The 22,951-nt window shown below is 54.5% G+C and overlaps 2 protein-coding genes across 2 annotated transcripts in view; one reads left to right on the forward strand and one right to left on the reverse strand.

Annotated features, from left to right (window-relative positions):
• The first annotated feature begins 2,805 nt into the window (after positions 1 to 2,805).
• On the forward strand, positions 2,806 to 17,191 carry DEXI (Dexi homolog). The gene is made up of 2 exons (XM_052662782.1): positions 2,806 to 3,273; positions 16,546 to 17,191. Exon 1 carries the CDS (start codon positions 2,837 to 2,839, stop codon positions 3,122 to 3,124), a length of 288 nt encoding a protein of 95 aa, XP_052518742.1. The 5' UTR covers positions 2,806 to 2,836; the 3' UTR covers positions 3,125 to 3,273; positions 16,546 to 17,191.
• Positions 17,192 to 19,909: 2,718 nt separating this feature from the next.
• CIITA (class II major histocompatibility complex transactivator) overlaps positions 19,910 to 22,951 on the reverse strand; it is a 54,765-nt gene continuing 51,723 nt past the window's right edge. Inside the window, exons 17-20 of the mRNA XM_052663110.1 lie at positions 22,417 to 22,500; positions 22,173 to 22,256; positions 21,055 to 21,161; positions 19,910 to 20,523 (exon numbers count right to left, since the gene is read on the reverse strand). Of these exons, the coding sequence (XP_052519070.1) occupies positions 21,086 to 21,161; positions 22,173 to 22,256; positions 22,417 to 22,500 (244 nt within the window). The 3' untranslated portion in view covers positions 19,910 to 20,523; positions 21,055 to 21,085. The remainder of the gene's footprint in view (positions 20,524 to 21,054; positions 21,162 to 22,172; positions 22,257 to 22,416; positions 22,501 to 22,951) is intronic.

Consider the following 22,951-nt stretch of genomic DNA (forward strand, 5'->3'; position numbering starts at 1 on the left):
CACAGCCCCGCACTGACATTCAGCCGGAACCGGCCGTTCGACCGCCGCGCTTTACGGCCGCCCGCCGCGAGGAATGCTCGGAGATGCAGTTCGCTCGCGAGGCCCCCGCGGACGGGACTCTACGAAGGAACTACAAAGCCCGACGTGCACCACGCAACCGCGGGCCCGCGGCCTCGGAAAAGAGGCGGGACGAGAGGAGGGGAGTCCGCAATATCTTAGGGGTGGGAGGAGCCCGGAGAAATGTATCTGTGAAGATGGGTGAATGAAAGTTACCACGATATTAGCAATTATTACGTTTGTGGTAGGCTTCCCTGGTAGCTCAGAGGTTAAAGCGTCTGCCTGGAGTGAGGGAGACCCGGGTTCGATCCCTGGGTCGGCAAAATCCCCTGGACGAAGCAAGTGGCAACCCACTCCTAGTACTCCCATGGAGGGAGGAGCCTGGTAGGCTGCAATCCATGGGGTCGCAAAGAGTCGGACACGACTGAGCAACTTCACTTTCACTTTCACCTTTATGATAAGAATAAGAATAGCGGTTCCTTGGCCTATGCTGTGTGCCACTGCCGTAAGCTCTTTACACATATTGTTATTTAATTCTCACAACAACCCTATGAGATGAGTACCTTTTTTATCCCCTTTTTACCCAAGAGGAAATTGAATCACAGTGGGGTTAACTTACCCAAGATCATATAATTAGTACGTGGCAGACCCAGGATTCAAACCCAGGCGCCCTTAATTTTATGCCCCAAGAAACGAAACTGCACCAAACCGGTAACAGCCTGGTTTGTCCTTCAGTCTTTTTTTCTACTTGAGTTAAAAAATAAATATTGAAAGGCCTTCGAGCAACAGTGTACCAAAACTGAACGTCCTGTACTTTTCAGTGGATTTCTCTGGTCTTCACCCCAAATCCATGCCATTTCCAAAACATCCACATTTTAAAAAACAAGGAAACACCCAATTTCTTACACCAGGCCAGAAGATGTATCTAAATTTCTCTCCTGGGTTGGAAGTGGGAAATTCCATGGAGGCGATACTGCCCTGTTCACCATTCACCCTTTTCTACACCTCAGTTATTTAAGGTCTACTGTGTCCCATTAACTGTGCTCAGGACAGAATTGGGCTAAGGGCCAATGTTCTCCCCAATACCTAGCACAAGGTTTGCCACATAATAGGTGTTCAACAGATATCAGAGTGAATGAATGAATGAATGGTTTGTTTCACCTTCAGCAGTTGGAGGATTAATGGTTTGCTCTATAATTCATTTAAAAGGGCATGAGAGAGCCATGGAGAAAAAAGGGCAAGTTCTAGCCTCAAAACATACACAGGCCCAGCAGCTTCCAGGGTCCTTCTGTTTCTCTGGGCCTCAGTTTCCTAGTCTGGAAAAATGGGTAACATACTGCACTTCCCCCAGCTGGTTCCAATTAATCAATGCATGTAAAGCACCCAGCTCAGGGAGGCCTGAGATGTAAAAGTCTGGTTGAAACCGCTTTGGGAGGCACTTTGGGCAAGGTCAGTCAGTCTCCTGAAGGATGTACAAGGGGTGCCCCTGAGGAGGGGAATCAGCCAGCGCAAGAGACTCACTTTTCTGTGAAATTCTTGGTTGTTTGAATGTTTAACCACGTTCGTTATTATTGCTGTAAAACACGTTTTACAACATAAAAACAAGAAGACTGCAGGTCTGACCTGCCGGGAAGTTTCTTTACTCAGCTGTCCCTGAATTTTATTATGCAGATTCCCCCCGTCCCGCCCCGCCGAGGGGTGGATCTTCCAGCAGCCAGAATCTGCAGAGACGGACGGGGCGCCGATTGATCTTCCCCACCGTGGAAAACTGCCACTTTCGGAAAGGCCAAAATTTTCACTGGTGAGGTCCAGCGCCCCCGACCTGCCTCCTTTTTCAGCAGGTAAACTGAGTCCCAAAAAGGCGTGGCGCCAATACTCAAGTCCAGCAGGGTGCTGATGAAGCTCACGATTTCAAATCTTCAGCTTTTGTAGCCTTAGGATACCTCTCCGTTGTAACCGTGTTCTGAGCCTTTCCCCTCCCCCTACTCTGTCGCGGAACCGCAAAGCGGATCGGATTCGAGATCTTCCCAGAGTCGGGAAGCCGGCGCCTGGAGGGTAGGCGATACAGTATCCTCCCCCGGAAGTCTCGGGCCAATGAGCACAGGCGTCGAGCGAGCCAATGAGCGCAGGGAATGGGGAGGCGACGAGCCAATGAGCCCGGGGGGGGGCCACGAGCCAATGAGGGCGGAGAGGAGGGCGGCGAGCCAATGATCGCGGGGATGGGGGCGGCGAGCCAATGAGCGCGGGGCTGCTCCGGAGGCGGTGCTCGGAACGCGACCTGGAGGGCTACGCGGCGGCTGCAGCTATGGGCGCTGCGCCTTCGCGGGTGCCGGGCGGGATCAAGGAACGGCCGGGAGCGGCTGAGGAGACCGTCGCTGGGACTGGCCCTTGACGCTGAGTCGCGGTGGGGAGAGTCCCCGCAGGCGCCTCGAGGGCCAGTGAGCGGAAGCCGGGAGCATCAGAGGAGCCCGGGGCAGCCGCCGGCCACTTCGGGGAGGGGGTGGGGGGGCCCAGCCTGACCGCTGGAAGGGTCGACAGTGCGGTGTGGCCTCCTCTGCGGGTGGGGTGACCCGCCTGGCACCTCTCAGGGGCCGGGGCGCGTCCGCAGGGACCGACGCACATCTCTTGAGGGCACGCCGCCGGGGCCCAGGGCCGCCTGGGCCAGCCCTGGGGAGCCCCTGGATGGCTGAGCTGCCCCCGCGCCGGCCGCCCGGGCGCCGCAGCGGCTGAGCTCGCCGGGATCGCCGGGCCGCCGCCCGCCGCCCTCGCCGCCCGCTGCATGCCCGGCGCCCGGGTAGCGGCCCACCTGGACGCTCTGGGCCCCCTGGTCCCCTCCGTGCCGCCGCCGCTCCTGCCCTCTATGTTCTACGTGGGCCTGTTCTTCGTCAACGTGCTGATCCTGTACTACGCCTTCCTCATGGAGTACATCGTCCTCAACGTGGGCCTCGTCTTCCTGCCCGAGGACATGGACCAGGCGCTCGTGGACCTCGGCGTGCTCTCCGACCCCGGCTCAGGCCTCTACGACGCCGACTCGGAGCTCGACGTCTTCGATGGTTACTTGGAGTAGGCTCGGCTGCCTTCCCCCGCCGCTCTCCCCACGACCCGCAACCGTCGGCCCGGACCGGGGCCCAGGTCATGCAGCTGCTGTTGATTGAGGGCACCGCCTGGCCAGGGATGGGACCCCCAGAACGAGGCCCGCTCCGGCCTCCGAGGCCTGTAAGTGCCCTCTCTGCGCAGGATGAGGGCGGGCTGGGGCGCTGGCGAGGAAGAGGGAGGCAGCCCAAGCCGGACACACACCCCTCCCCCAGGCCTCTGATTTCTCAGTCCAGGTCTGTTTGGATGACGGGAACGGCTGGATTTTTCTTAGGCCCTTAGTTAGGGCTGGAAGGCTTCCCCTAGCGAAGGTGACAGCTGTTGAAGAAGGGAAGGGACACAGGACGCAAGTGGCTTCCTGGTTAGCCATAGTAGCAACTTCACAGCTTAGGGAGAAAGCTTTTGCACCCAAGTCCATTTGAGGCAGGCCTGTCAATGCCCCACCCCCACCCCACCCCCCATCCTTAGCCTGCATCGATGGTGACCTTGCCTTTTGGGAGATTCCCACTAGTCCTGGAAGGATGAAGACTTGCAATGCTAAAAGAGGGAGGAAGCCAGGCACTGATCACCTTTGTCCTATGGCCCCTTGGAGAACTGGGTGGGGACTTGGAGCAAGGGTTCCTGGCTGTCGCTGTGAGAGGAGAAACCTCCTTCAGCAAAGACCCTGTACTTCCTTTGGCGTTGGCTAGGCTCCCGTTTTGGAGTCAGGTTTCAGGGCGCCCCAGCTCATCAGTTCCGCAGCTTGAATCTGCAGGGGCTGCCAGTTTCGCAGGCTGCTTTCACAGAGGAGGCCAGCTGGGGCTTGGTGCTGCGGTGGCTTTGCCTGCTGTGTTTGCAAGGCAAACTCAAGGGGCTTGGGGACCAGCAGGAGAAGGAACTACAGGATCCTTGCACTGAGGTGTTTAAGCCCTGCCTCTGGGCTGCCACCAGAAAGCTGTGTCCGGCCCCACCTTGTGTGTTGGTGGGAGGGAAATGAAGATTCAGCAAGGAGGAAGACGTGGCCAAAGTCACAGCCGGGAAGAGAGGCAGCAGGCTTAGATGAGAGAGGCTCTGGTGAGGGTTCAAGGGACGTGCAGGAATTTCTCAGCTGAGCCCTTCTGCTCGATGTGCTAGGCACTGTCCTGAGTGGCAGTGGCAGGGGACACTGAGGTGGTGGGCAGGGGCTCCTTTTGGAAAACGGGCGTTAATGCCACTCACCCTAAGCATGCTGCATTTACCCCTTCCTCTTGCCTGTCTTAGCCTAGATGACCATAGTCAGAGGGTGATGCAGGACACACTAGCAGTGTCAACCTGGGGGGCTGACAGATTTCTTCGAAGAAAGCTTTATTTGAGCTCAGGGAGACCTTAGCAAGAGCCAAGTGCCCGGTGGAGCGTGTGTCGGCTTCCCTGCATACCTATCCAGTTGGGCGGCCTGCCTGCCATCCATCCATCGATTTGTTCTTTTCTTGAGCAGATGTTTACCCAGTACCTAGTGTGCTTGGGTGAACACAGTGAACAAGACAAACTCAGACCCAGGCCTCTTGGCACTTGGTGAGAAAGACAAGCAGGTTCCCAACAAGACAGTGAGATTTTTGAGAGCTGCAGTAGAAAGGCGTGACATCCTCTCTTGCGTTCACTACTATTTCCTCGCTTAGAACAGCTCCTGGCATCTAGTAATTGCTCAGTTAAATGCCTGGATAAGTGAAACAAGACTGGGAGATGGGCTGCTTCAGACAGGGGGTTCAAAGAAGGCCTCTCCGAAGAGGTGACACCTTTGAGCCCTAAATTGATGGAAGGAGCCACACGTGATGATCTGGAGAAAAGCAGTCCAGGCCTAGGGACCCACTAGTGCCAAGGTCAAGAGGTGGGAGAGAGCTGGTTCTTCCAACAACTGCAAGGAGGCTAGTGTGACAGAACAGCCCCAGGAGAGGTTAGTGGGGTGGATGGGGCCAAATCATTCAGGACCCGGGAGGCCACAGCCACAAGCAATGGGAAGTCATCAGAAGGTTTTAGGCAGGGAAAGACACAGTTCTGGTCCACATTTTGCAAAGATAACTGGTGATTGTGGGCAGAATGAGCCATAAGGGCAAGTGTGGAAATTGGGAAGCCAGTTAGGAACTGGATAGTTGCTCAGGCCAGAGGTGATGGAGGCTTGGAAGAGGCAAAGTTGGTGAAGATAGAGAAACATAAACAGAGCAAGAATCCCTTTTGGAGGTAGAACCTATGGGATCCGCTCAGAACCTGTACTGAGTGTCAATGATATACCATGCCTGGTTCTAGGCCCTTTGCGTATTCACTCATTGGGTCATTCAACAAATGTTAGCCCTGCCTGCTCTCACACGTTCAATCGCCAGGTGGCTAAGATCCCCTGGAGGAGGAAATGGCACCCCACTCCAGTATCTTTGTCTGGAAAATCCCATGGATAGAGGAGCCTAGTGGACTACAGTCCATGGGATCGCAAAGAGTCGGACGCGACTGAAGCGCTGAGCACGCATGCGCACACGCTCTCCTGCCAAGCCCTAGAGATCCCAAGATGAATCCCCGCCCCCAACTAAGCCTTTGACTTACACAGTTAGTGCAACTTGGTGATGAATGTCTTATTTTATCTCTTCACCACATCAACTGCAACACTTCCCATTCCAAATGAAAACATTGGCACTCTCTGGACCAAAAAGCGAAGCCCAAATGCTTCAGCATACTTTGCAGCCAACACTGAGCAGAAACACCAGGAAATGTATCTCAAGGACACCCTTGCAAAGCTTTCCAAGTGACAGGGCCTGACTCCAGCAGGTGGGGAGGCCTGGGGCTGTGGGAAATACTGGTGCCTGGAGAAATGGTGGGAACCAGGCACAGCGTGCCTTCTTGCTCAGTCCCAGAGCCAAGCCACAGTGGCCTAGGTCCCAAAGACAAGAAGCCCAGACTCCAATTGGGGAGGGGTGGCTAATAGCAAGAAAAGCCTGTGGGAAAGATGAAAGATGATCTGACTGCACCTCCTCTCCTGGCCCCTTCCATAAGCAGAACACCAGTAGTCAAATCTTGCTCCTTCTCGCTCTTTCTCAGGTAGACGGTCTCCTGTTGCATGTTGCACACAGGCCAATCCAGGAAACACTGACCAAAGGTGTGGGCTCGCCAGGCATGGGGGACTAGGGCGATCTCAGGATGAAAGGTGCACTCATTTTTGCTCCCTCTTTTTTTCCACATGACTCAGTTTCTCAAATGCTTGTTGAGCACCTATTTAAGGAGGCAGTATTAGGCTTCCCCAGGTGGCTCAGTGGTAAAGAATCCACCTGCCAGTGCAGGATACTCAGGTTTGATCCCTGGGTTTGGGAAGATCCCCTGGAGGAGGAAGTGGCAACCCACTCCAGTATTCTTGTCTGGGAAATCCCATGGACCAGGAGCCTGGTGGGCTACAGTCCATGGGGTCGCAAAGTGCCTAGACTCAAGTTGACCTACGTTCAAATACCAATCCTAGTTGTGACCTTGGGCATGCTACAGTACCTCCCCAGGTGTCAGATTCCTCTTCTGCAAAGCAGGGATCATAAATCTACTTCATTCTGAGGATTGAATGAGATAGATGTAAAGCTCTTAGACCTTCCTCTATGTGTGTGACACATGAAAATTAACGACTATTATTGTACACTCAGGCCCTTGTGAATGTAAAAACCTGCATGTACCCTCAAGTATTTATATCCCACGATGAGCACGGTCTTCTCTTGTGACTCAGCTGGTAAAAAATCCGCCTGCAATGCCGGAGACCTGGATTCCATCCCTGGGTTGGGAAGATCCCTTGGAGAAGGGAACGGCAACCCATTCCAGTATTCTGGCCTAGAGAATTCCATGGACTGTGTAGTCCATGGAGTAGCAAAGAGCTGGACACGACTGAGCAACTTTCACTTTCTCTTCTTTCATGAGCAAGAGAGGTCTGGCTGCCTGAGTGCTGGGCGGGTCTGGGTCTGGACCACCAGGACAGACCTCCCCCTCTGCCTGGCTGGTCTGGGACCCTCAAGAGACCTTTTCCGTCGCCCCGTGGTCTCTAAGGCCACCTGATCTGGAGAGCTGTGGCTGTGGTTTTCCTCGAGTATTCTTCATTGCCCAGGAGCGGGGCTGGGGACCAGGCGCTCCTTCCTGGGAGAGAGGGCCGCTGTAGCTGGCCCAGGCGCTGGGGAGAGTCCTCACATCCCAGCGGTTCCTGTGCGGAGGCAGCTTAGTCAGATTGATTTGTTCTGGTTCCTGATGAAAGCAGCCTCTGCCTGCCAGCGCTCTCTTGGCACCGACGGAGAGGAGGCGCTCTGCACTGGAAATGGAGGGACTGGAGAGCATTGCTGCCCGAGTCAGCATAGCCTGGGGGAGGCCAGGTTGGGAGCTAAGGGTAGGCGGACTAGGTCTGCTTATCCCAGGGTTTCCCAGATACCAGTGTTCTGACTGGTGCCACAGCTCCTTCCTGACCCGCCTGCCCTGGTCTCTCGGTGGCAGTCTGTGGCCTGTGCCTTCAGCAGAACACTCAGGCTGGGCATCTGGCTTCCCTGCTCGGAAACCCAGACCTCCCTTGGGGATGCACACGATAGGTTCAGATAGTGGGAGAGGCCGCGGTGGAGCTCCGGGGAGGGGTCAGGGCAGACGGGGGAGCCAGGTAGGAGGGAGACAAGTGGTGGTGACGTGGGAAGACGGGTGCGCCCCCAGGCCCTGTTGCCTCCAGCTCTGCTGCCCTGAGGCCCCCTGGGAAGTGTGCTGTCCGCCCCACTGGACAGGTGAAGACCCCTGTATGTGTCTCAAGACAGCTGAGGTGCCGGGGGCCCCATTCCCTCATGCCTGAGTTGTGCAAACTGGAGATTTCATCCAAGGGAAACCCTCACAGCCCTTGCCTCTGGTTCCTGAACCCAGAATTGAGGGGCTCCTGTCAGCTCGAGCCTTGGAATTCCTGGTTTATGTGCCATCCTCCCCTCCTGGGACTTCTGAAAGCATAGTTCACTTTTGGGAAACCAAGACCACAATAAAAAGGACAGTCAGCCACATCCCCCATGTCCATGTCTCAGAGAAAGAAACTGAGGCCTGGAAAGGGGGGATGAGGGACCAGGGGTACAAAGCTAGCAAGACAGCCAAGCCCCCGACCCAGCTCTGAGGGAGAGTGCAGGGGTGCTCCCAGCTCCCCTCTGTGGCTCTGCCAGGCCTGCCTCAGATGTTCTCTTGGTCCTTGGTCTGAGTTACTTTTTTTAACTTTATTTTGAAATAATAATTACACAAGTTGCAAAGAATTCCCATATATACTTCACCCAAATTCACAAGTGCATGCGTTCATATTTGCCATGCTTGTTCATGTGTACAAATGCTACTCTGGACATGCATGTGTGTATATATACATGCGTCCGTGTATGTGTCTATACATGTGTACATGTATGTATATTTTTCTGAACCATTTTTGAAAACAGATTGCAGATATTATGTTCGTTTACTCCTAAATATCTCAGTGTGTATATCCTTAGAATGAGGGCTTTTACTTAAATCATCACAGTACCACTGTCAAAATCAACACATTTAATGTTGATAACACTCTTAGGACCAGTCTGAGCTGTGACTGTTCTGATTTCACCAGTTGTGCCAATAGTGTCCTTTCACAGTGAGAAAGGAGGGTGGGAAGGGAGTCGAGGCCCAGGAGCCAATCCCAGGTCACCCTTGTCATCCCCCGTCATGTCTTAAGCCGTCTTTAGTCTGAATACTCCCTCGGTCTGTGTCTTTCGTGACACTGACATTTTTGAAGCATGCGAGTCTGGTATTTTGTAGACTGTCTCAGTTGGGGTTGTCTGATGTTTACTCCTGAGTTTAGCTTCAGATGGTGTACTTTTTGGCAGGAATACCACAGGGAAGCGAGCATGTGTCCTGAGTACATTGTATCAGGAGACACGTGGTGTCTGTCAGCCTCATTACTGAAGATGTTAGCTCCAACCACTTGGTTAAGGTCTTGCCTGCCACCTCTCTGCTGCAGAGTTCCTGTTCCTCCCTTTATAGTTTATGAAGAAGTATGTTTGTTCTAGTGCTTAATTTCTTAAAAATCTGTCTTTTTCATGTGAATTTATTTTTAAAAGACTGTTTATGTCACTGAAAAGAGAAAACCAGTATCACTTGGCATGGATAAAAATACTAAGTGCCAAAGTCATTAACTTCTGGACAAATACTAAAGCCCGCTAAAGGCACAGGGCCCCCAGCTCTTTGTCAAAAAGTCAAGTTACCAACTGTCATGTGATATACTCTAGCATCAAAGTGGAGCTTTCTCCTTCAGGTAACCATAAGGATTGGCCAAGAACCAAAAGTCACTGGCTCCCTGGGTGTCTCTCAGGTTTATCCCAGGCCATCTCTGTGGACCCCCTAAGACTGGTGCTTAGAGGCTTTGCAGTCAGATTTGGGTTTAAGTCCCAGCTGGACTAGGGCCTTCACCTCCCCAAGCCTCAGTTTCCTTCTCTGTAAAATGGGGAAGATAGTGGTCCCTGTTGAAGGGCTCAAATCTGCCTGCCAGTGCAGGAGATGCAAGAGATGAGGGTTCAATCCCTGGGTCGGGAAGATCCCCTGGGGGAGGAGATGGTAACCCACTCCAGTATCCTGGCCTGGAAAATCCCATGGATAGAGGAGCCTGGCAGGCTACAGTCCAGTGGGTATCCGAGAGTCAGACACGACTGAGCCGTGAAAGCAGTTGAAGGGCTCTTGTACGTTGGGTGAGATGGGGATGGTCCTGTAGTTGATTCTTGATCAGTGATGCCATCGGTGGTGATGGTGTGTCAGACCCAGAGCAGATCGGCCCAAGAAGGCTTCCCCTTTCTCGGGCCCCTTTCCTCTGGTGGGGGCCAGTTGCCAAGGAGGGCATGTCTATTGGGCAGCCTCTGAAGCAGTCCGAGGGTGGTGGTAACTGGTGCCCAGGGAGCCAGGTGATGCTGGTATCCTCGTAGCTGGCAGCCCCTGCCCCAAGCCTGGGGGTGGCTGGGACCTGGTTCCAGAGTCAGTCACCCCCTGAGGGGGCAAGCTCCATTCCTGGGAGTCCTTCCTGCCAGGGGCCTTGGCTCGGTGGTTGTAAATAACTATTTCCAGTTTCCCCTGAGCGTCACCCCATGAAACAGGTGGGGCAGGGCTCATTAGCGCCATTAGACAGGGCGGAAAACTGAGGCTTGGGGAGGTTCAGGGACTCGCCCCAGACACCCCGCTGTGAGGGGGCCTGCGTGGCGCCTCCTGGCCACACTCTCAGTGCTCCCAGTGAGGCCTCGGCAGCAGGCGTCCCTGGGAGGCAGTGAGCATGCCGAAGCCTAGTGCAGGCCGGCTGTGGATGCCCTGCCCCGTCTTGGGCACTTGCTGCTTTGCACTGTGGAGCAGAGGAACCCGGCCCAGGCTCCCTTTTTGCAGTGCTGGGAGTGTCTGGCTAGAATTAATGGTTTCACTTTCAGCATTTATCTGTTGCTTTCTGCTTATGACAGATGGTCTTATTTTTTTTCATTCGTGATAGTGACATAAAGATTGCTTTTAAAATTGTGGAATTTGCCGGGGAGAAACAGGCCAGTAGTTCAGGTGGTTCTTGGCTGTGGAAGGACTCAGAAGGCCTCATGGAGCCTGGGGCGCAGGCCAGCTGGAGGCACTCCTGATGAGGAATCACCACAGAACCCATGCTTGAGGGGCGGCAACCGCCGACTCAGAAACCAGCATCCAGACACTCTGGAGAAGGGCCAGGACCCTGGCTTCCCCCAGGAGCCTGGACCCAGGCAGACAGGCGAAGTCTCCTTCGCCCTCCCGCTTCCAGCCACGCACTCGTCCGCCAGACACGGCAGAGGCCTTCCGGTGCGCAGCCTGGTGCTGAGATGGCAGCGAAGACCCTGGGCAAGTCATACCCGCTGGCGTCTGTCTTTACGGCTTTAATTGGCTGGTGCATACGTGGAGAAGGAGGAATGGGCGCCCAGCAGGCAGGGTCTTTTGGAGGACAGAAGGGTTATCCTTTAGAAGACCCCCTGCACCAAGGAGACCCCCATTCCCAGCCTGTGTTTTCTAGCTGAGAACAGGTGGGGACATAGAGGGGAGGGGCCGTGTGTGCTGGGTATTGCAGGCATTCCACCAACACAATTTCATGTAATCCTTGTAACAAACACCTAGCAGTTTGTTTCAAATGGGGACACAAGCCCAGAGAGGTTAGGTGACTTGCCTGAGGTCACACAGCCAGGAAGGGGCAGAGCCTGAAGGACTCAAGACTGGCCAATTCCAGACCTCACCTGGGCTGTCTCAGAGGAGCAGGAGAGTGGGGCGGCCCAACTGCACAAAGAATCCTCTTCCAACAAGTTCAGAGCATCGCCCCACCATCACCTTTAAGACAGATGTCAAAGCATTTCCCCACAGATAACCAGACTGAGACATTGCTTCTTAAGATGAATTAAGTGCCCAACTATCATTCTGATGACAAACCAGCCAGCCAGCCATTCCTTCTGTCCAGCTCTGGGGAGTGGCCTGGAAGGAAAGGTTACAGTTTCAGAAAGAGAAAACACCCAAAGCCAATAGCTGATGACTTGTCGGTCATGCTTTAAGGATGTCAGGAGGTGGGAGAACCCACTGCCTAGACTCTCTAAGCTGCCGCCTCAGAATGTTCTCAGCCTGGGGCTTCTGATGCCAGAGGAAAGAAATGAACTAGGTGCCAAGAGGAACTGAGAAAGACGATGGGGTTAGACCACAGAGCTTCAAATCCTGGCTCTGCCATTTATGAGCTGTGTGACCTCGCTTGGTTAACTTAACCTCTCTGAGCCCCATCTGAAATTCGGGGATGATGGTCCTCCTTGGCTCCACCTCCTGGGGTTGTTTTGAGGAATGAATGAGCTAAGCCATGAGTTGCAGCAGATAGTACAAGGTGAGCACAAGTGCTTGATAATCTGTCAGCTGGTTTGCTGTGAGACCAGACTTGCAAGTCAAAGAAGCGAGGAGGTTGGTCTCTAACAGCAGCAGTGTGTGGCACAGATGGGAGGAGCCAGGACATCCTCCCACCAGTAGAGGCCTGGGGCCACACCTCTGTCCTCAGTGCGCTGTGTGACTTAGGACAGGTCACTGCCCTCTCTGGGCCCCTTCATTCTCTGGAGTGACCAATTCAGGTCAGGGTCTCCCAAACCTCTTATGATACCATCAGCAATTTTTGCCATATTTGCTCACTGCCTGAACTGTTATCTTAACTGTAATTTATGCAGTTAACACAAGTTAAACATACACTTACACAAGTGTTAGTCGTTCAGTCATGTCCGACTCTTTGCGACCCCATGGACTATAGCCCACTGGCTCCTCTGTCCACAGGATTCCCCAGGCAAGAATACTGGAGTGGGTAGCCATGCCCTCCTCCAGGGGATCTTCCTGATCCAGGGATGGAACCCAGATCTTTTGCACTGCAGGCAGATTCTTTACCATCTGAGCCCCCGGGGTTATGCAGTTACTATCTTCAAACCAGAGGCTCTCTTTTTAAAGTGAAATTAACATGGTGGAAAGAGAGGATCTTTATGGTGTTACTATCAGAAAGGGAAGACTGGCATCATTCTCCATAAAGAGAAGGTGACCCTGCAGATGAACAATGAGAACAGAGGGCGTTGGTGAATTCTAGCGGGAGCTGGCGCCTGAGCCTGTTCCTTCCAGAAGTTAGCGCTTGTGACAGAGTCGCACTAGCCAGACTGACGCCCGCCTGGGACTCAGGTTTGTTTGATGTTTGATGAGCATCGGGAGGGGAGTGAGGCCCTGTTCCAAGTGGGGGTCCCATGTCCTCTAACAGCCCTTCCCCCCAAATCTGAAATGGGCTCCAGTTCAGTCCCCTGCCTTGGAGAGTGTGCAGTGAGCTTTCTGGTAATGCTGAATTGGAATGAGCAGTCTGCTTTCCTGGATGCCAGAGGTCTGGGGAGCTCCACGCTGACCACCACAGGGAACCCCAGAGTCCCCATGGGGGAGGGAGGTCTGCAGAAGGTGGGCTCCTGGTGGGATGGGAGGGGAACTCGTGAACACTTTTCTGGAGGATGGAGCTCTCCGACGCGCTGGTTGCAGCCCCGGCTTCCCCTCTGGCCTGCCATGTCCTGGGTCATCAGTGGGAGCCAGGGACGGTCTTTTGAGCAGTGAAAGGATGTGTTCCTAGCTGAGCCCTAGGAGATGAATCTGCCGAGGACACAAGAAACTGACCTGATGTGGCCCCTGCTAACCTCTCCGTGTCTCTCCCAGGGCTGGGCTTCCCAGATGGCACTCGTGGTAAAGGACCCACCTGCCATTGCAGGAGACACAACAAATGCAGGTTTGATCCCTGGGTTGGGAAGAGCCCCTGGAGGAGGGCATGGCAGCCAACTCCAGTATTCTTGCCAGGAGAATCCCATGGACAGAGGAGCCTAGTGGGCTGTGGTCCATAGGGTCGCAAAGAGTCAGACACGGCTGACTTAACTTAGCACGTGTGCACTCATGACCAGCCTTCAACCCCTTTCCACCCCAAACCAGACTACAGGAGGTTCTGAGGCCTGGTCACCAGTCCTCTCACTACCTGGCGTGTCCTTCACACACACCTTTCCCCAGACTCGGCTCCAGCCATTCCCTGTGCTTCCTCCTGGGTCAGCATGGTACCTTGGGCTGCAGTTGCTTCCTAGCTGTGTTTCAAAGGCAGAGACTACACTCATCTCGGTCCCCAGTGCCCAGGTCAGGCCCTGGCATACGTGAGGCATGAGATTATGTAGTGTTTAAAATCTCCAGTGGAAAAAGTCCTGGAGAGCTGAGCATCCTTAAGCAAGTTTCTTACTCCATCTGAACCTTAGTGTCTTCATCTTTAAAATGGGATCATAATAACCTAACTCCTGGGGTGTTAGGAGTGTTGAGTGAAATGACCCATGTGATACTCCATCTCAGGTGTGCAATCCCCAGGAGCTGACCCAGGAGCAAACAATTCCAGTGCACATTGTTTATTTGGGAGGTGGTCCAGGGGCTTCGCAGGTGACACCAGTGGTAAAGAACCCACCTGTCAATGCAGGAGACATAAGACCTCCTGGGTCAGGAAGATTCCCCTGAAGGTGGGCATGGCAACCCACACTAATATTCTTGCCTGGAGAATCCCATGGACAGAGGAACCTGGCAGGCTACAGTCTGTAGGGCCTCAAACAGTTGGACATGACTGAAGCAACTTAGCATGCTGTGCCCAGGAATTAACTAATGTGGAGTGGGGCAGTGAGACCAGGAAGGAATGTATCCTCTAGCAGGCCACCTCCATGGCCCTGGGCTCAGTCCTGCTCAGGAGCTCTGGGAAGCAGTGTAATGGAGAATGTGGCTCAGCATCGCTCCAGCTACCACACAAGAGCTGGAAGGGTGAAAGTGTCAGGCTCTCAGTCACATCTGCCTCTGTGACCCCATGGACTGGAGCCCACCAGCCTCCTCTGTCCATGGGATTTCCCGGGCAAGAATACTGGAGTGGTGTCATTCCATTCTCCAGGAGATCTTCCCAGCCCAGGGATAGAACCCGAGTCTCCTGCATTGCAGGCAGATTCTTTACCGCCTGAGCCCGCAGGGAATGGGGTATTGATTCCCAGCTTTCTGGCCTTCACTGGTTGGAAGGCAGCTGTGGAAAGATATTGGCGCTGCCTGCACTTGCAGCCTGGAGCCCAAGCAGGCTCTGGAGGCAGAGAGGCCTCAGGCAGAGAGGCCTCAGGCAAAGAGGCGGGTCCCTGCAGCTGGAAGCTGCCAGGTTAGGGTGCCTCGGGACGGCGAGTGGACGAAGTTGGGTGCGGCACCCACACTCTGCCTAGGGCTCATGGTGCAGAGTGAAAGCTCAGGAGGTGGTACCTGCTCTGATGGCGAACTGTCTCCATCTTCAATCACTATCCCCGTGCCAGCCTCACCTCCCACAGTTAAGCAACTTCAGGCAGGTCCCAACTTCAAACAGAGGTCTGAACCTCTGTTTCCTAACCTATAAAGTGGGGAGATTCATGGTTCTCAGCGGAAGCAGTTCTGTCCCCTTGGGTGGCCCTAGGAAATGGGGTGAGCAAGCATTTTGTTGTCACCTTTGGGACCAAAGATGCTGCTGTACACCCCAGAACAACCCACCTGCCATGTCAGAGAATTGTCCTGCCCCAAATATCAGTAACTCCTGATGAACAATAACACGTGTGTTTAACGTATACATTTTTTATTACTTTCCTAATATTTATTTAATTTGGCTGCATCGGATCTTATTTGGGGCACATAGGGTCTTCATTGCCCAAAGCGTGTGTGGGTTTACTTGTTCCGTGGCATGTGGAATCTTGGTTCCCCAACCAGGGATTGAATCCATGTCCCCTGCATTGGAAGGTCAATTCTTATTAACCCCACCAGGGAAGTTCCTGGTGTCTGAGTTTTATGTGATGCTTGATGACGTTTGCAGAAGTAGTCTGAGCCAGCATCAAAGATGGTGAGACTCAGAATTGGGGCAGGACTCGTGGGGGCTGTAAGGGGGGTGGGCATGGGAATGTGAGATGCTGCAGGCACAGCTGGACCCAGAGAGAGAGGGGGACAGGAAACGAGGACCCACAGGGAGCCAGGTGGGGAGGATGCTGTGCCCTGGGAAGACGGGCCTGGCGGGGCTGCTGAGTAGCTTGGCTGTGGCCACAGCCTTCCTGTAGGCGACGAGGCATCTTCCCGGCAGAGTGGGAGCTGCTGCCAAGCCCTGCCCACTCCCTGGAGCTCATGTCAGCCAGCTGACCCCAGGCGACCCTGAGCAAGCTACCCTCCTCCTTCCTCAGCTCCCGAGATGCTCCTCCTGGGGATTTTCTGCCAGGAGTGAGACAGCCCTTCCTCTCCCTGGTGAAACTGCGCTGCTTCTTCAGCCTGGTGCTTAGAAACCAGACACATTCATTAAAATTTTTTAATAAAAAATCATAGGGGATTTCCCTGGCAGTCCAGTGGTTAAGACTTCTCCCAGTGTAGGGGGTACAGGCTCAATCCCTGGTCAGGGAGCCAAGAGCCCACGTTCCCCACCTTTTGTGCTAAGTCCTGTCCAACTCTTTGCGACCCCATGGTCTGTAGCCTGCCAGGCTCCTCTGTCCGTAGGGTTTTCCAGGCAAGGGTACTGGAGTGGATTGCCATTTCTTCCTCCAGGGGATCTTCCTGACCCAGGGATCGAACCCGCCTCTCCTGCATCTCTTGCACTGCAGGCAGATTCTTTACCTCTGAGCCACCAGGGAAGCCCTAAGACTCTACATACCTCCTGGCCAAAACAACCAAAGTATCAAACAGAAGCAATATTGTAACAAATTCAACAAGGACTTTAAAAATGGTCCATGTCCAGAAAAAAAAAAAAAAAATCACAGGACAGCAGCGCCAGCCTAAGGTCGAGGTTCCTGGTGGTTCCCCAAGTTCAAACCTCTTGGTGGATGGGGTCAGGTCAGTGCTTCTGTGCTAGTAACACCCCTTTGTCCCTCTTGCCAGGCCTGCTCCCCTCGAAAGCTCCGTGCCAACAGAGAGGTTCCAGTCCGGGCCCAGGACGGTGGGACAGAGAGATTGAGAATGGACGCCAAGGTCCGGGAGGCATGTGCCCCCGCCCAGAGGGTGAGGCAGGGGTGCCCAGAGACCTCGCCTGCCTGCGGCGTCGTGCACACAGCCTCGCCCTGGCTCCCGACCTTCCGCCATCTCAGTGGATATTTACATGAACCCAGCCAGAGTCAGCCTCCCTGCTTTCCACCCCCGGCTGCATCTGCTTACCCCACTTAACCTTCGGAGAGAGAGGACACGTCATAGACGAAAGCGACTCCCAGCTCTGTTTGATGCCAGTGGAGCTCTAAGCCCTATGGGATCTGTCCCGAGTCCAGGCTTAGATGCAGCGACTTGCTTCCGAGAGAGACTCAGAAGGAAAAGAACACCTTGGGGGCTGAGGGTGGGGTTTGGACTCATTCATTTCAAGTTGTTTGCTTGCCATCAAGTTGCCAGAACTGATACATTGTGCCAGGGGTGGGGACAGCCACTCCTCCAGCTAGAAATATTTTTTGAAAATGTGAGTGGTATGAATACTTGACTTCGATAAACCTGTAAAAGCAATACTTAGGAGGCTAACTTCTTTCAATTAAAAAATGTATGCAACTCCAACCCCTGGGGGCCCTGCCTTTTTTTTTCCCCCCTTTGAGATTTCGGAAAGGAGTCCTTACACAGAACCTCTGATAAAAGAGCAGAAGAGTCAGGACCTCCACAGTTGGAGATCCAGTGGGGCTTGGAGGGTCTATCCAAGCTGGGCTGGTGTAGGAGTCCCACCTGGGTCCCCTCCTGGCGTCCACAAGCCTCTGACAAGCCAGGATCCACCTCGGGTGTGGTGGGAAAGGCCTGATGGCCTAGCTGAAAATGAAGCTGGAGGTGGGGATCCCCTGTGTTGGGCGTGTGGTGGTGGTTGTTAGTGGTTAAGTTGTGTCCGACTCGGCACCACCATGAACTGTAGCACACCAGGCTCCTCTGTCCATGGTATTTCCCAGGCAAGAATACACTCCAGGAAATCCCATTTCCTTCTCCAAGGGATCTTTGCAATCCAGGAATCAAACCTGCATAATTCCTTACCACTGAGCAATCACTTGGCTCCTGGTAGACCTCCCCTAGAGATAAGGGGAGTGAGCGGGTGAGAGAAAGAGCAAACGGCTGACTGAAGTCAGGTCCACTTGCAGCAATTCTGTCCAGTTTGCAGAACACCTGATGCTTTGCAGAGTACCTTCATGTACACACTGTGTTTAACAAGGGGTGGCTGGTCAGCTCCATTCGACAGGTGAGGAGACTGAGGTGTGGGAGAGGAAGGGCCTTCGGGTGATTCTAAGAAAGGGTGCAGAGAGGCACGGACAGAAGACTTTTGAGAAAAAGGAGCGGAAGGAGGGAGATGTTTCTTTGGAGGAGAAGCCTAAGGGGAGAAGCAAGTGTTTAAAAGTGCATGGACAAGACTTCCCTGGCAGCCCAGGGGTTAAGACTGTGCTTCCAGTGCAGGAGACATGGGCTGGATCTCTGGGTTGGAAGATCCCCTGGAGAAGGAAATGGCAACCCGCTCCAGTATTCTTGCCTGGGAAATCCCATGGACAACAGAGTCTGGCGGGCTACAGTCCATGGGATCGCAAAGAGTCAGACATTAAAAAAAGAGATATGACTAAGCGACTGAACAATAGCATATATATACAATTTGAATGCCTTAAAAAGTAAATAGGACTTCCCAGGTGGCACAGTGGTGAAGAATCTGCCTGCCAATGTAGAAGACGCACAATCCATGAGTTTCATCCCTGGGTTGGGAAGATCCCCTGGAGGAGGAAATGTCAACCCGCTCCAGTATTCTTGCCTGGGATATCCCATGGACAGAGGAGCCTGGTGGGCTACAGTCCATGGGTCACAAGGAGTCAGACACGACTGAACACCCGTGCATGCACACATCTCTCATTTAAAGTCGCCACTATGAATAATTATAGCCTCTGATCTCATTTTGTCACCTGTGAACAGATCAAAAGCAGTGGGGGTGGTCATGCCCACCTCACCTGATTGAGGGGTGCTGTAGATGTCTGGATCAGAAGGAGACTGTCTTCCTGTGGTTGCACACGTTGGAGTTTCATGGAGTCCACAAAGCCCACACGTGCAGGGACACCGTGAGGGGTGATGCCCCAGTACAAGGCTGGATGCCCTTAGCCCCCAGGGCCTGGGGGGCCTTCCTTCTTAGAGGGCTTCCCCTAAGGCAGAAGGCACCACCTTTCTGCCAGGACATTCAGCCAGACAGCTGGATCAGAATCCCTCTGACGCTCTTGACCCTCAACCCCTACTTGCTGGGAAGAGGGGGAGAGTCTGGGAGCCAGGCAACCAGACTGGGGCACAGGCAGCTCCCACAGCTGCCAGGAGAGAGCCAAGCTGTCCCAAATCAGGGCTTCTGACTAAGCAAGCCATGCTGCAGTGAAACACACCAACCAACCTGGCAGTTCTCTATGTAGACAGCAAAGCTGCCAGGTCCCTTCCAGGCTCGCCACGGCCAGGGCCCAACGCCAGCTCAGCTAAGCAGCGACTCCCAGGATAGAGCGGCGGGGCAGAGACAGAGGAAAATACTACGTAAAGCTCACAGTGCTTCAACCTTGTTGACCACCGAGTCGTGAAGTTTCCGATGAAGGGTAGGAAGCTGTAGAGAAAATCCTTTCCCCGAAGACAGGACTGGGGCCAAAGTGGACTCTGCTGTGTGTGAATGGGTGGGCTGGGGTGGAAGGCTGGAGGGGTCTGGGCAGGGGAGGAGAGCAAGGGTCCCGGTCAACTGGCTGTAGAATATGGCAGAAGTGATGCTGTGTGACAGCCAAGGCTGGCTTATAAAAAGGACACGACTTCTCCCCGTGGTCTCGGTCTCCCCCTCCCAACTTCTCTTCCTGTTGGCATGATCACCCTTCAACCCAGCCACCAGGCGTGAGGAAGCCCCCATCTGGAGAGCCCCCCGCCCCACTTCCTTAGAGGCACCGAGGCCCCCAGTCAGCATCAGGTGCCGGGCACACGAGAGACAGAGCCTTCAGACGACCCCAGCTGACCCGGAGTGGGGCAGAGAGATGAGCAGTCCCCGCCAAGCCCTGCCCAAAAGACAGATGCTTAACAGCAGAATAAACATCGGTGCTGTTTTAAGCCACTGAGTTTTGGGGGTGGCTTGTGATCCGTTAGTTAGCCAGAAGAGCGTGCACCCCAAATTTAGTAATCACAACATAAACACAGGACCTGCCCATGGGATTAAGTAACAGATTTTTATGTAGTGGAAAAAAACAAACAGGAAATGGAGGCAAAAAGGCGGATGTGGTCCAGGCCATGGTCCCGCCCCTCCTCCGTTAGTGTATCGTCAGCTCTTTCCCCGAGAAGGTCCGGTGCGTCTGGCCAGGCCTAGCTTTGGCCGCGGTGAAAAGAATCAGTGCAAACCAGTGAGTCCCAGAGACAGAAGGCAGCTGCCGAGAATTTCCAGTGGTCATGCTTTGGGCAATGAACAGGCTGGATGATGCTCGCAGGCATCCTTGGAGCCGGTCCTGCTAGGAGAGCAGCCTGGAAACGTGCTTTCCCCCCGGCCACAAGGGACCCGGGCCGCCGGATATGTGGCTGCCTCACCCATCGCCCCAGCCTTGGCCACAGCTGTCTGCAGTGTCCTTTGGGGAATGCCTCAGGGCTCCTGGGTGTTCAGCAGCGGCCCCTGGGCGCCCGCCCACCTGCCAGAGCCGCGGTGGTGGCTGAGCGGGCCTGACATCCACCCCGGGAACCGAGGGGTCGGTCCGCAGAGCAGGCAGCGGGTCCTCTCCCCAGCTGGGCGGGGGCCGACCCTGAGTCACCGGGGCTGGGCACCACAATACCACGTCCCACGGGACACAGGCCAAGAAATCCGCATCCCCAAAGAACCGGGCGAGCGCCCAGCACGGTCAGTGTCCTCGGAGAGCATGCTGTGGGAGGCTGGGGGGGGGAGATGAGGAAGCTTTAGGACAGGGCAGATCAGCACACGGCGAGAGCGTGGTCGAGCCCGGGGATGGGAGGGGGGCGGGGATGGACGAGGGGACATCCCAGGTCAGGGGGCGCACGGAAGTGAGAGGGCAGTCACGTGCACAGAAATCGGTAGAACGAATTCCTCTGAAGACAGGGCCGGGCAACGGGGCAGCCAGAGGACTGAGATAGCAGCCGGGCTAGCCGGGGCATCCTCAGAGGAAGACCTTCCAATGCTGAGGGCTGCGAGGCATGCACGCTGACCTGCCTGTCCTTCCCGGGCCCCCAGACATGACCACAGGGAGGATCCCCAGGGCCCAAGTCCTCAGAGCCTTTAGAAGACACCCCAGCAGAGAAGGAGGCGGGGTAGGGGGTGGCAGACAGAACACGGGTCCAGGAGCGGTCCCCCAGCTCCTAGCTGCTGCCCCGCCCACCTTTTCCGGACACTGACTTCCTGGGACCCTGTCCCTGGAGCCCCCCAGGGCTCTCCGCTCCCAAGCTCACCTCAGTTCCCTTGTCCCAGCCACAGCCTGGATCATCTCAGAATGATTCGTGGGTCAAGCTGCTGCAGATGTTCCTGGACGCCAAAGGGGATGGTGGGCGTCCACATCCTGTGAGGGGGCGTGGCACACAGAGGCCAGGTCAGAGGACGCGGGGTGGTCCGAAGTCCCCAACACAAGCTGCCTCCAAATTCCACCTCCCACCCAGCTTAGTGTGGGGTCATGGGGACACCAGAAGTCTAGTGACCCCCTCTTTTTAAACTTGATTCTGCTTCAAGGAGATAGTGAAGGACAGGGAGGCCTGGCGTGCTGCACTCCCTGAGGTTGCAAAGAGTCGGACACAACTGAGCGACGGGACCACAACAACGGTAGCGAACTTGCGGTGTGATCTCAGAAAGGTTAGCTAACCTCTCTGTGCCTTCTTCACGTCTGCATAGCGAGTCTTACAAGAGCCACCCTGCTCCTCTTAGCAAGAGATGAGTGATTATGTAGACAACAGCGGTTTGAAAGATTATAAAGTACAGTATCGGACAGTGGACATCATAGTGAGGTAATAATAAGTCTGAATCATATGAAGTGGACAGTTGTATAGGTCAACAGTGGAGGAGGGCATAGCAACCCACTCCAGTACTCTTGCCTGCAGAATCCTTGTGGACAGTGGAGCCTGGTGGGTTACAAAGAGTCGGACACAACTGAGCAGCTAAGCACAGCACAGCACATAGGTCAACAGATAAAAGCCATTTCGTATTGTTCGGCTCACTGTATCAAGTCTTTTCGGGTACCAGACACTGTCCTAAGTATCTTGACTAATTTAAACCCCACAAAATTGCTTGGGGGTAAATATTATTATCACTCCCATTTTACAGATGAAGAAACTGAGGCCAGGCAATTCCCTGGCAGTCCAGTGGATGGGACTCAGCGCTCTCACTGTTGAGAGCCTGGGGTCAATTCCTGGTCAGAGAACTAAGATCCCCTAAGCTGAAGCAAAAATAAGAAAAGAGACTGAGGCCAGCAGGGTGACATGTCTTGTTGCCCAAGGTCACACTCTTGAGAGGGGCAGAGTGGGATTTGAGCTCAGGTGAACCCCATGCTGACTCCCCCTCCACCTCGGCCAAGACTTACGCCAGTGTCTTCACCTGAGGACACTTTCTCAGGCCAGCGGCAAGCTGCTGGGCCCCAGCGGCTGTGAACTTGTTGTACTGGACGCTGGGGAGAGAAGGCCATTGTGGATCCTGGCCCTGGGGACCATCCAGCCTCAGACCACGGCCAGCACCACGCTCTCGACAACCAGCGCTTCCCACGATGCCAGCAAGAGGCCCCCGGTCCTCCCAAGCCCTGCCCGCATGGCCCAGGCTCCCACACTCACTCCAGCACCCGGAGGGACACCATGTCTGGAAGCACGTGCGCCAGGCTCTCGGCTCCCGCATCGCAGATACAGTTATTATACAAGCTGTGGGAGACAGAGGTCAGGCCAGGGGCCAGGGGTGCTGGGGGGTCAGGGCTTCGCGGCAGACACACCAGCTGGGACTACAGCCCCATTCAACAGAGGGGGAAACCGAATAACTTCTCTGTGGTTACTCAGTGAGTCTGGGGAAGCAGCAGGACCTAGTGGAGGTAGCTTCCTGCCAGGGACACCTCAAGTTCAAATCCCAGCTCTGCAGCTTGCTGCCTGACTTTTGGCAAGTTACTCAGCGTCCCTGTGACTCAGTTTGCGCCTCCATAAAATGGGCATGTTATAGTAATAGTGGGGAGGAGTAAATAAGTTTGTGTTGGTAAAACACCAGAATAGGGCCCGACATGTGGAATAAACTACTTGTTAACTATGGTTTTTATATCTCCTGGGGTTGGGGAGGGGGGCAGTTGTAAGGTAATATCAGTTACTGTAGTGCGCCCAGCATTGG

The sequence above is a fragment of the Budorcas taxicolor genome, chromosome 2 (genome assembly GCF_023091745.1).
Source record: "Budorcas taxicolor isolate Tak-1 chromosome 2, Takin1.1, whole genome shotgun sequence".
In the NCBI taxonomy this organism is placed as follows: Eukaryota; Metazoa; Chordata; class Mammalia; order Artiodactyla; family Bovidae; genus Budorcas; species Budorcas taxicolor.